This window comes from Rana temporaria, chromosome 8, assembly GCF_905171775.1.
Source record: "Rana temporaria chromosome 8, aRanTem1.1, whole genome shotgun sequence".
In the NCBI taxonomy this organism is placed as follows: Eukaryota; Metazoa; Chordata; class Amphibia; order Anura; family Ranidae; genus Rana; species Rana temporaria.
Window position 1 is genome coordinate 105,601,192 of NC_053496.1, and position 13,936 is coordinate 105,615,127.

General features: G+C 46.7%; 1 protein-coding gene across 1 annotated transcript in view; it reads right to left on the reverse strand.

Annotated features, from left to right (window-relative positions):
• AIFM2 (apoptosis inducing factor mitochondria associated 2) overlaps nucleotides 1–13,936 on the reverse strand; it is a 92,775-nt gene that overhangs the window by 20,232 nt on the left and 58,607 nt on the right. Inside the window, exon 7 of the mRNA XM_040320476.1 lies at nucleotides 8,697–8,852. Coding sequence (XP_040176410.1) covers nucleotides 8,697–8,852 — 156 coding nt within the window. The remainder of the gene's footprint in view (nucleotides 1–8,696; nucleotides 8,853–13,936) is intronic.

Below are 13,936 nucleotides of genomic sequence, written 5' to 3' on the forward strand. Positions count from 1 at the left end.
CAGAGTCATATCACATGGGCAGGAGGTGCCATGATGAACAGCAGTAGGAATAGGAGTATATAGAGTGTCAAATAACTGCTGACATAGGTGTATTGACTGGGCGGCAGCAGCAGCAGAAGCAGCAGTAGTAGTAGTATTAACAGTAGTAGTTGATACAGAGTCATATCACATGGGCAGGAGGTGCCATGATGAACAGCAGTAGGAATAGGAGTATATAGAGTGTCAAATAACTGCTGACATAGGTGTATTGACTGGGCGGCAGCAGCAGCAGAAGCAGCAGTAGTAGTATTAACAGTAGTAGTTGATACAGAGTCATATCACTTGGGCAGGAGGTGCCATGATGAACAGCAGTAGGAATAGGAGTATATAGAGTGTCAAATAACTGCTGACATAGGTGTATTGACTGGGCGGCAGCAGCAGCAGCAGCAGAAGCAGCAGTAGTAGTATTAACAGTAGTAGTTGACACAGAGTCATATCACTTGGGCAGGAGGTGCCATGATGAACAGCAGTATTAATAAGAGTATATAGGGTGTGAAATAACTGCTGACATAGGTGTCTTGACTGGGCAGCAGAAGCAGCAGTAGTAGTATTAACAGTAGTAGTTGATACAGAGTCATATCACATGGGCAGGAGGTGCCATGATGAACAGCAGTAGGAATAGGAGTATATAGAGTGTCAAATAACTGCTGACATAGGTGTATTGACTGGGCGGCAGCAGCAGCAGCAGAAGCAGCAGTAGTAGTATTAACAGTAGTAGTTGATACAGAGTCATATCACATGGGCAGGAGGTGACATGATGAACAGCAGTAGGAATAGGAGTATATAGAGTGTCAAATAACTGCTGACATAGGTGTATTGACTGGGCGGCAGCAGCAGCAGCAGAAGCAGCAGTAGTAGTATTAACAGTAGTAGTTGACACAGAGTCATATCACTTGGGCAGGAGGTGCCATGATGAACAGCAGTATTAATAAGAGTATATAGGGTGTGAAATAACTGCTGACATAGGTGTCTTGACTGATCCAGAGGAGTCATGGGAGAAAATCATGTGGTCAGATGAGACCATAATATAACTTTTTGATCATAATTTCACTAACCGTGTTCGGAGGAAGAATAATGATGAGTACCATGCCAAGAACGCCATCCCTAATGTGAAGCATGGGGGTGGTAGCATCATGCTTTGGTGGTGTTTTTCTGCACATGGGACAGGGTGACTGCACTGTATTAAGGAGAGGATGACCGTGGCCATGTATTGCGAGATTTTGGGCAACAACCTCCTTCCCTGAGTTAGAGCTTTGAAGATGGGTCGAGGCTGGGTCTTCCAACATGACAATGACCCAAAGCACACAGCCAGGATAACCAAGGATTGGCTCTGTAAGGAGCATATCAAGGTTCTGGCGTGGCCTAGCCAGTCTCCAGACCTAAACCCAATAGAGAATCTTTGGAGGGAGCTCAAACTCCGTGTTTCTCAGCGAGAGCCCAGAAACATGACTGATGTAGAGAAGATCTGTGTGGAGGAGTGGGCCAAAATCCCTCCTCCAGTGTGTGCAAAGCTGGTGTAAAACTACAAGAAAGGTTTGACCGCTGTAATTGCAAAGAAAGCCTACTGTACCAAATATTAACATTGATTTTCTCTGATGTTAAAATAGTTATATTCAGCACTGTAAATACATCAGGTCCGGGGCTTCATCAGGGAATGCATGACAAGGGACCCTTCAGCGCCCTGAACCGACGACGGGTGCCAGAAAGTCACCGCCGATCCAGGACTCATTCATCTTTATGAATGTGAGTCTGTCCACGGAGTCTGTGGACAGACGGGTCCTCTTGTCCGTGACCACCCCACCTGCCGCGCTGAATGTCCGCTCAGATAGTACGCTGGAGGGGGGGCAAGACAATAACTCCAGCGCATACTGAGCGAGCTCGCGGCAGGTGTCCAATCTGGCAACCCAGTACTCCATGGGGTCGTCGGTGCTCATACTGTCAGAAGCACCGACGGACGCCATGTAGTCTGCCACCATGTGGGCCAGCCGCTGGTGGTGACTGCTGCTGCTGCTGGTACTGGGTCGCTCGGTTTGGAAGAACATCCTCATCTCTTCCATTAGGTCCCCTGCTCGGCTGCAGCTGGGTGCAGCCACCTGCTGGGTGAGATGAGGGGGGACAACTGGAGGCCGGGGAGTTGCCTGCTCCAACCGTCTGACAATGCCTGCCTGCAGTTCCTCCATCCGGTGCTGCCTCCGGCTGGCTGGGATGAACTGCTCCAGTTTCCCCTTGCACCTGGGATCCAAAAGGGTGGCCATCCAGAAATCATCCCTCGTCTTGATGGTCTTAACCCGGGGGTCCCTCCTGAGGCATCTCAGCATGTGGGCAGCCATGGGGAAGAGCACAGCCCGCTGTGACTCCTCAATGCTGGCCAGGTGAATGAGGTGCGACTCTTCATCCCTGAGGCGCTGCTGGTCAAACTCAGACATGCCCAACCCCCGGACTATCGGTGCCCCCAACACCGGCTCTCCCTCCTGACCAGGTCCTGACTCCGGGACGACACCAGCAACCACCTCCTCCTCCTCTTCATCATCATCCTCCTCCTCCTCCTCCTCGTCCTGGCCCTGGTCTCGGTGGAGCATTGCTGACTCCTCCTGCTCCACCAAGGCACTCTCCCCAGCCTCGAGCAGGCAATCTAGTGTCCTCTCCAGCATGAACACTATTGGCAGCACGCTATTGAGGCCGATTTGCTCACTGCTGACCATCTTGGTCGCCTGCTCGAAGGAGGACAACACTTGGCAGACCTGGTTTATCTGCCCCCACTTCGCACAGGCGATGAAAGGAAGTTGTGGTGAAGTCCTCTCAGTGCCTAGTTCCATCAGGTACTCCCTCACCGCCCTTTGCTGCTCCCACAACCTCTTCAGCATGTGGAGGGTGGAGTTCCACCGCGTCACACTGTCCACAATCAGCCTGTGAAGGGGCAGATTGTACTCCCGCTGCAACTTGGACAGGGACGCGGTAGCGGTTGGGGAGCGCCTGAAGTGGCTGGCAATCCTACGCGCCTTTGCCACAATGTCACTCAACCCTGGATAAGTGCGCAGGAACTTCTGCACCACCAGGTTGAGGACATGTGCCAGACAGGGCACGTGGGTCAGACTGCCAGCACTAAGGGCGGCGAGTAGGTTGCTGCCGTTATCGCAGACAACCATACCTGCCTGGAGCCTTCGGGGTGTCAGCCACTTCTGGACCTGAGCCTGAAGTGCTTTCAGCACTTCTTCTCCAGTGTGTCTCCGGTCCCCTAAACTAACAAGCTGGAGCACGGCCTGACAGCGCACGTGCCCCACACTTGAGTAGCTACGGGGGCGCTTGCTGGGAGGCTCAGCAGCTGCGGAGACAGTGGCTTGAGGGAGACCAGCAGTTCTCCCCTGGACACCCCGGGGCGGCACCACAAGATCGGTTGCCGCCGATCCCTCACCGACGCCTCGGAGGGAAACCCAATGGGCCGTGAAGCTGATGTAGCGCCCCTGCCCATGCCTGCTGGTCCAGCCATCCATTGTCAGATGAACCCTGTCGCTGACAGCGTGATCCAGCGACAGGGTTACATTCTGCACAATGTGCTGGTGTAGGGCAGGGACACCAGTCCTGGCAAAGAAATGGCGGCTGGGGACACGCCATTGGGGTTGGGCCTGCTCCAACATCTGCCTGAAGGGGTTGCTGTCAACTATGTTGAAGGGCAGCAGATGTTGGGCAATAACCCTTGCCAGGAGCCCATTGAGGGAACGCACACGTCGGTCTCCAGGGGGGAAGGGAGTGGTGCGGTCAAAGGCGTCTGAAATCGACGCCTGGCGCCGGACGGCAGTGCGGGACACAGACGTGGAGGGTGCTGTGGAAGTAGAGGTCTGGCTGCCGGTACCAGTACCTCTACTAGAGGGAGCGGGGGGGCATGACCTGCTGGAAAGAGATGAAGATGTGGCAGGGGCTGCTGTACCCTGCTCACTTGTGGTGGTGGCGCTGCTACCACCACCACGCTTCATCTCGTCATACACCGCCCAGTGGTTTATCCTCAGGTGCTGGTTCAGGGCTGTGGTACCCACCCGAGCCAAACACTTCCCTCTCTTCACCCTCACTTTACAAATCCGGCAGATGGCCACGGTAGGGTTGTCTGCCACCAGGGTAAAGTAATTCCAGACAGGTGACTTCAGCACCGCCCTTCTGTCAGATGGGGTGACGCTTACTTGCACCTGCTGGGACTCGGTGCGCACAGGTGGAGCTGCCTGCTGCTGCTGCTGCTGCTCCTCCTCCTGACACCTCCTGCTGCCATCACCAGTGGAGACCCTGACGATGGTCTCCCTGGTGGTGACCTGGCGCACCGTTTCACCAGGGTGCCTACCTTCCCCGTCGTCACTGACGTAGTGAGCCGACGCGTCAGATGGCAACCATGATGGGTCACCCTCTTCGCCCCCAGAGATGTCAGACCAAGGGCTGAAATGTGTTGGTCTGAGGGAACCACCTGACATGGAGCCTCTAGCCTGGCTCCGCTGTCCCCTCACCCACGCCTGGGTCTGACTAGGTGCTGCTGTTTCCTGCACCAAAACAGCAGCACCAGTTTGAAGGGATGTCTCTGGGATACTGCCAGCAGGTATCCCATCCTCCTCATCCATCCCTTCAAAAAGGTCCTGACCATCAGGACAGAGCTGGAGGTCTGCCTGATGCATGGCCTCCCCCAAGAGATCCCTCTCACTGTCGCTGTCGAACAGTAAGATGCTGGACTCTTGGGGGCTGGGGGGGGGGTACTACAGGCACCGGTGTAATGGTGGTACTACTGTGAGTCGGGACCGACGACTCAGTGGCACTGCTGTGCCCCATGTAGTCCACCACTACTTGAGCCTGAGATGGCAATATCGGGCGGCTGCCCGATGGGAAGAACTCCCGGATCAGGCGTACTCCCCTTGCACCCGATCCTCTACCACTAGTAGGGGCACGAGAGGTACCCCGTGCTGGCAGCGATCCAGCACTGGGAGTAACTCCCCTACCCCTGCTGCCACGGCCACGGATGCCGCTCATTATTGCTGATATGTGTGTGGGGGGGGTAAACTTTATTGGGGGGGGGAAATGTGAACAAAATGTGTTTTTGTGTATTTTTTACAAGACAGGCACGCAGACAAAGACGTACACAGACAGCTACTAAACTATAAGAAAAGTAGTACACCAGACAAGGACTACAAAATTAAAGAAAAAAAAAAAGCACTAAACAAACACTAACTTTTTTTTTTTTTTTTTTATAAACACAAAACACAGACACTAAACACACACTAAGCTAAGCTAGATGAAATAAATGTACACTAACAGTGTGTACACTTACTACACAAAATTTAACTAAACTGAACACAAAACTTAGCTTTTAGAAAAGCTCTTTAGGAAAAACTAACCAAAATGTGAACTGAGATGCCTAGCAAATATCACTGAACAGCGAACCTGCAAGATCTAACAGTAACACAAGATGAACAAAACTTAGCTTTTAGAAAAGCTCTTTTAGAAAGCTCAGCAAAATGTGTTCTGAAATCTCTAGCAAATATCACTGAACAGCGAGGATTGCAGGATCAAACAGTAACACAAATGAACAAAACAGCACAAAACAGCACAAAACGTAGCTTTGAAAAAAGCTCTTGGGTCTATTGCTTTGAAAAAAGCAGTTGATATACTGGAAAAGATCCACTGGAATCACTAAATAGCAATGCTGGTGATGATCTAAATCAATCAGGAACAAAGACACAGGAAAACAGGAACACAGAAACAGCCTCCACACTCTCTAGCCAGCTTCTGAATCTGCAATGAAATGGTGCTGGGAGTGAGCTTATATAATGTCCATGCAGGCAGGTTCCTATTGGTTGCTAACCTCTGACGAGTGTGGAAGGAGAACTCTGATTGGCTCTGATGCAAAAGGGCGGAGCAAATAATCGCGCAATATTCCTATTGCCGAATATTCGCATTGCGAATATTCGGCAATATAAAATGATCGCTTCAGCTACTCGGCCCAAGGTCTCTAATCATACCAGCAATGCTTTTAGACGTCTATGGAGATCACTAGGATGTGATCTGTTTTAAAAATGAAACTGTAAAAATCGCTCTGATGCGGAAGATCGGGGCGAGGAAAATAATCGCGCGATATTGCGTTTGCCGAATAATCGCATTGCGATCTTTCTGGAAAATTCAATGAACGCTTCAGCTACTCGGCCCAGGGTCTCTAATGATACCAGCAATGCTTTTAGACGTCGATGGAGATATCTAGGATGTGATCTGTTTTAAAAAAAAAATTGTAAAAAATCGAATATTCGGAATTGCGAATATTCACCGCGAATTTCGAAATATAGCGCGATTTCTCGAATATGCTATATTCGAGTCGAATATTCGCAATGCGAATATTCGTGAGCAACACTAGTCATCAGCAAAGCCTGGTCAGGAACTAGGGGCATGCCCTTCAATCTGATGCTTTTAGGAGTTCATTGCTGCCTATGAACAGCAAAACCCCCATTAGTGTACACCTGTACTTGACCGTTCTGCATGCATACCAGAAAGTATGTCAGATAGTCCTCCACAGATCAAACACAAGTGAACACGGGATAGTGGATACAGATGGTCAATGGGTCAATCAATTTAGTTACATAGTTAGTCAGGTTGAAAAAAGACACAAGTCCATCGAGTTCAACCTCAAAAAATAAACAAACAAAATAAAAAACACAGTACAATCCCTTACACCCAACTCCATACCCACAGTTGATCCAGAGGAAGGCAAAAAAACCCCAGCAGAGCATGATCCAATTTGCTACAGCAGGGGAAACAATTCCTTCCTGATCCCCCGAGAGGCAATCGGATTTACCCTGGATCAACTTTACCTACAAATCTTAGTACTCAGTTATTTTATGTACAAGAAATACTAGCTATGGCTCGGCAGAATCGGGAGAATCTATGTATACAGTATATAGTTCAGTGAAAGCACCAAACATCCAAGAGTTTTTAATGATATCATTGGACCATAGCAGCCAACATGTTTCCGGAGCCAAACAGACTCCCCCTTCATCAGAGCTCTAAAATGTTGTCTGTGCTTCAATAGACTCAGATAAGCAGATGAATCTTGCACAAGAATTTGCATTTGTTACCACCTTCTAAAACCTTTTTAAGCAGAAAACCACAGTATCGATTTGTCTGATTATCAGAGTCCATTTAAGTACAGTCAAAATGTGTGAGCGCTGATAAAAGGGGAGGGAGTGTTTGGCCACTAAAACATATTGACTCAAGAAAAAGTGCATCTTTAAAAAAATAAATAAAAAAAAAAACGTTGTACTCTTTGGACTGTATATAGTCCTGCACAGATGTACACTTTTTTTTTTTTTAATTGTGTCAGTAGGGTTCAATGAAACAAGTATTCAGTGAGTATACTAGTAGCCCCAGTAGATATTAAAGTCTTCCCAGCTTTGTAAAATCTTCATTTCAACAAGTCAAGACTTGGGGGTTGTCAACTAGAAGCCTGACTTGTTGCTAGGACAAGAAAACCATTGGATGCTCATTTCCAGCATTGCAGGAGAGAAAACCAATAGTTTTTTAAACCTAGCAACGAGTCAGGACGTGGGGGTCGCCAACTAGTTATTTTTATTTTAGCTTCTGAGGGGACCCAAAATGTCCTACAGGTAATAAAATAAATGATCATTTTACAAAGCTGCAGAGATTTTTAAAATCTACTGTTCACCCTGACTGCATAGGCTATTTTCTTCAAAAGGTCAACTTGGCCTTTAGAATAAACTACTGCACATGCATTACAGCAGTGGTTCTCAACCTGGGGTCAGGACCCCCTCGGGGGTCAAATGATGATTTGCCAGGGGTCACCAAATCCTGGGCTGTTCCTAAAGCCCACACTGTTCTCCCAGGAAGGGAGATAAGAGGGGAGGAACAAAGAACAGGGGAGAGAAAGATAAAAAAAGAGAGAGCAAGAAAGACAGTCAGAGGGAGGGATGGGGAAAAAAAACAAGGAATTAGGATTGAGAGAGGTGAAAGGGAAAGAAAGGAGAGCAAAGAGAAAGAGTGGTACATCCTAAAATGTACTATAAGGGGTTTTAATATTGTACGAGTGGAAGGCAATCAGGGAGCGCTAAATGTCCACAGGTTAGGGGCGAAATTACTTGTCTTGCCTTGGGTGCTTTCAACCCACTCTATGAAAATAATTTTACTGTTAGGGGTCCCCACAACTTGGGAAATTTTATTAAGGTGTCACGGCACTAGTAGGTTGAGAACCACTGCATTACAGGAAAGCAAATACAGTGTATAAAACATAAGCTTGTGACATTTGTGACCCTAGTCGCGCCCTTCGGTCAACTAACCAAAACCTCCTCTGCATCCCGAAGACCCGATACAAATCAAAAGGAGAACGAAGATTTGCAGTCCAAGGACCACGGCTATGGCACGCTCTACCCATGGACATCCACATGGAAGAAAACCATCTGGCCTTCAGGAAAAAAAAAGGAAGACCCACCTCTTCTGAAGACACAGGCCGACACTGGCTGCAAAAAGCGCCTTGAGGCGATTTGGTTCGCATTTGTAGCGCTATACAAGTTACTTACTCACATTATCTCCTAGTAATTTTCTTTATCTAGATCTCTATACAGTCAGATTTGTTTCTTTACAGTATAATTTGTTTTTATACCCTCCGTGTACATTGGTGTACTTACCAAATACATCGATGTAACAAGATGAATTTATCTTGATTCCTGTACAGCTGAGGAGCAGGTCAGCAGTGATCACCTCAGGATCCTTATCCAAATGTATTTCCATAGTGTCTTGAACCACATTTGTTGTCAGTTCATTCAAATTCACAACTTTCTGGCCTTAGTGATCAGAACAGTTAGCAGTTACTTTTTTTATTATCAACATTTTTATTGATTTTTCAACATTTCCATTTAACAATATGTTACATTATATCACACCATTATACAATAAACATCCTTATCTATATCCCATACCCCCCCCCCCCCGGGGAAATAAGGAGAGAGGGAAAAAAATAAAAAGGGAGAAAAATTATCCCCCCCCACCCTCACTTATTCCCAGCGGCTCTCTCCCCCCCCCCCTCCAAACACCAAAAAAATAAATAAAAATTGTGTCTCCTTAGATATGAGGCTTCTAAAAAGCCATTCTATAACTTATCGTTCATTATTCCTTATTATTCCTTATTAACCCATCCCCTAAAAAAACTTTTACCAAGTGCTTGAAATCTGAGGCCTCTAAAAGGCCATAAAACCACTAAATGACTTAATGACTTACCCCCCCCCCCCCGCTTTTTATATCCCACCCTTCCTCCCTTCCCTATTCCACACACAAATCCCGGGAATAAAATAAAAAATAAACACACCTTATTATGTAGTATATCCCCCTCCCACCCTCTGTGCCCCCCCAGTGCCGCACGGGAGTTCTTATTGAGAGCTAAAAAAAAAAAAAAAAAAAGAAGGACAAACAAGTTAGTCTCCACCCCCCCCCCCCCCCCCCACAGGCTATCCACTTATGTTTTCCTACAGCTCCTTAAATTATTCAATCTCTAGCGAGAGTTTTTCCCATTCTGACCATATTTCTCTAAACTTTTCCTTTCTATCTTTATCCCTAGAAATCCATCTCTCTGCCTCCATAATTAAATTCACTTCTATCTTCCATTCAAGAGTAGTTGGCCTTTTATCCTGTTTCCATAATCTAGGTATTAATAATTTTGCCGCATTTAATAAATGAGGCGTAATACTCTCCTTATATGATCCCATGGACCTCGCTGACCCGTGGAATAGGAAGTTTAGAGGTGTCAGTTCTATTTCTTTGCGAGATAGCCTTCCAACCCAAGGGGCAATCTCTTGCCAAAATCCTCTGATCTTTGGGCATAACCACCACAGGTGGAGTAGGGTACCCTCCTGTCCACATCCCCTCCAACACCTATTGTCCGCAAGCCTATACATCTGTGCCAATCTTACTGGGGTTCTATACCACCTACATAGAAATGTATAAGACATCTCTTGAATCTGTGAGCTTACAGATGTATAGTGTGCGGAATCAATACGTTTTTTTTAATTTGTAGCGTAATAAACATATGATTTAGCTCTCCTTCCCAGTCTCTAATATAATAAGGTGTTGTTTTTATCCGTGTCCCTAGGATTAATCTGTACATTTGAGACAGTAAGTGTTTGGCCCTTATTATCTTTACACATCTAGTTTCAAATATAGTAAGCGAATTAAGAGGCCTTATCCTAGTTTTCCACAATTGAAAGAAACACCTTAATTGATGATACCTCCAATCCACCATTGGGACTGTTCGCAGGCTCCGCCTCAATTCTAGTAAGGAAGTCAGTCACCATGTGGTGTCCCCATCCCTTCCCCAGGCCTTCATTGATCCTACTTCCTCACCTGGGGGGAACCACGGGAATCCCTCCAGGGGGGCCAAGGGGGATATCCCAGGAGAATAGTCTCCTGATTGATTTATTTTATCCCATATCCTTAATGTATTGTCAGTTAAGGGTGACATCCACTTTAAGAGCCCTCTTTCTAACTTTGGAATCCAAGGTGCTCCTGCTAGGTTCCTTCCTGCCATTGTTTGCTCTAATTTTACCCATATTTTATTTGAGTGGTCATGATTCCAATTTAGTATACGTACTAGTGCCATTGCCCTATAATATGATATTACATCTGGTAACCCCACTCCACCTTTTGACTTTTCTCTACACAAAATTTCATAGGCTAATCTGGGGCGTTTATCGTTCCATACAAAGGATACAAAAGCCTTCCGTATCCCTTAAAAAAACTCTGTGGGAGGGAAATTGGCACTGTATGTAAGACATAAATTATTTTGGGTAGTATGTTCATTTTTATTGCATTCACCCTTCCGAACCACGTTAGGAATTGCCCCTTTAATTTCTGAAGATCCTCTCTTACCCCTTCCATTAAAGCACCATAATTCAGATCGTATAGAAGTTTTCGGTCAGGCGTTATATGCGTCCCTAGATAGACTAATGATTTTTTATTCTATACGAAGCGATATGCTTCTTGTAAAGTATTCGCCAGTTAACAGTTACTTAGCAATAAAATCATATTTTTTTTATGTTCATATGCCAAGCAGAATACATGATACTGAAATTATGTTCAAAGTACCAGAAGCTCTTATGCCCCATTTATCAACCCAACATGCTGTATTAGTAGTAGTATATTAGAATATGCAGCCAGCATCGCATTTTACCACACAATTTGTGTTATTTCCAATACTAATTTGAAATGCAGTCACAACCTACAATATCACTATCTTCTAGGTCAAAGTATTATGGGACCAGTTTTAATAGCAATTTCCCAACTCTTTAAAGCCCTATTACGATAAACCCAATTTTCTCCCACAAAAGAGGAGTAGGACTATGCAGGGGGTGTTCAACTGGTGACCCAAGGAGCCCTCTGACGTGGTCCACAACCTCCTGCTCTGGAATGATGTGTTGGCAAGCCCAAATCGTGGGTTGCTGACCCACCATCCTAGAGCATTAATGCCGGGTATACACGAGAGGATTTATCCGCGGAAACGGTCCTCCGGACCGTTTCCGCGGATAAATCCTCTGGCGGATTTTGATCTCCTGGTTGAACTAACCAGGAGATCAAAATCCCCGCGGAATTCCGTCCGCGGTGACGCGACGCGCCGTCGCCGCGATGATGACGCGGCGACGTACGCGACGCTGTGATAGAAGGACTTCCACGCATGCGTCGAATCATTACGACGCATGCGAGGGATGGGTTCGGACGGATCGATCCGGTGAGTCTGTACAGACCACCGGATCGATCTGCTGAAGCCGATTCCAGCGGATAGATTTCTTAGCATGTCAGGAAATTTTTATCCGCTGGAAATCGGTCGGCCCGAAATATAATATAAATATCCGCTGGATCGTACACACCAGGGGATCTATCCGCTGAAACCGGTCAGCGGATCAATTTCAGCGGATCGATCCTCTCGTGTGTACGGGGCCTTAGAGTGGACTGAGCCAGTGCCGGAGGAGGCACTCGGCTATGGATGGGGCAGGAACTGCCTAAGCTGATGCATCCTCTATAGCGCCAGCTCCTGTCCCAGGCTAGATGCACTTGGTATCACTCTGCCTAAGACAGTAACTTTTCTAAAAACAAATAAAAATTAAAGTTAAAAAGGTCAGCTTAATAAATATCAGTTTTGCAATGAGCTTCATATACATTAAACATCAAAGTTTTGCCATGGGCATATATAAGCACAAAAAAAAAAAGTGTGGTTATTAGGTTGATTTCACACTGATCCGCAGGTACAGCGTGCAGTGCACCTGCGGGTTTGCTGTGCTGAGCCATAAACTTATATTCTGCAGGTTTGGTGAGCTCCTGAATGCAGGAGTTTTGGTGTTCTTTCGGAAAGTGCACCACACCTACAATATATAATAGAAGTCTATGGCAAACAGCAGCTAACCTGCAGGTGCACTGCGCTGTGCTGGTAAACAGCAGCACATCAGTGTGAAAGCAGCCCTAGCCCCTTTCACACAATCAGTCTGATCGGGTCCACCTGTCCGTTTTCTTTCTGTGACTGTGATTAAACACCAGGTAAACATCTAATGGGATTTGTACCCAGTAAAATGAAGATCAAGGCTCGGATTCAAATACATTGGCGCATATTTATGCCGGTGTAGTGTATCTTTTTTACGCTACGCCGACGCAGTGCAGAGAGGCAAGCACAGAATTCATAAAGCACTCGCCCTCAAATCTGCACTGGGTTTCTTAGTCGTAAGTCTGCGTAAGTGGAAGTGGGCGTGAGCCACGCAAATGATGGGCCGAGCGCCAGAAAGATACGACTAACGAACGGCGCATGCGCCGTCCCGTGGACGCATCCCAGTGCGCATGCTCAGAATCACGTCAGAACTACTCCCTAAGATACGTCAAATCACTGCCTACGACGTGAACGTAACCTACGCCTAGACGTAAAATACGACGGCTGTGTTCCCTGGTGCAGCCATTTGCAAGGATGCTGCTGACTTACACCTGCTTTATGGGGCATAACTTTACGCCGGACGTACGACTTACGTAAACCGCGTATACTATGCGCCGGGCGCAAGCATGTTTGTGAATCGGCGTATCACCCTAATTTGCATATGTGAATTGGAAATCAATGGGAGCACCAATATGCGCCCACGATACGCTGGCGTAGGAAAGTTACGTTGGTCGGATGAAGCCTATTTTCAGGCGTATCTAGTTTTGTGGGCACGGCGCACAGATACGACGGCGCATATTTACTCTTACGTGGCGTATCTCGAGATACGTCAGCGTAAGTGCTTTGTGAATCCAGGCTCTTGATTTCTGTTTAAAATCATTATGCTATTCTAAATAAAATATTTCATTGTGGCCTGTGACCGGTTACCAAATCACTTAAAGGGGTTGTAAAGGTTTGTGTTTTTTCACCTTAATGCATCCAATACATTAAAGGGGTTGTAAAGGTTAGGGTTTTTTTTTTCTAAATAGGTTACTTTAAGCTAGTGCATTGTTGGTTCACTTACCTTTTCCTTCGATTTCCCTTCTAAATGTTTTTTTTCTTTGTCTGAATTTCTCACCTACTGTTTCTCCTCAGTAAGCTGTTCTGGCTGACTAACCTCCGCTCGGATGATGGGGGCAAGTTTACTGAGGAGGAACAGGAGGTGAGAAAAAGGGATTTTTAATACAGCTTACCTGTAAAATCCTTTTCTTGTAGTACATCACGGAACACAGAGCAGCATATTCATTACTATGTGGGTTATATGGAGTACCTTCAGGTGATGGACACTGGCAATCTCAAACAGGAAGTCCCCTCCCTATATAACCCCCTCCCATAGGAGGAGTCCCTCAGTTTTGTAGCAAGCAGTATGCCTCCCAAAATGTTCCCCATAAGAGGGGTGGGAGCTCTGTGTCCCGTGATGTACTC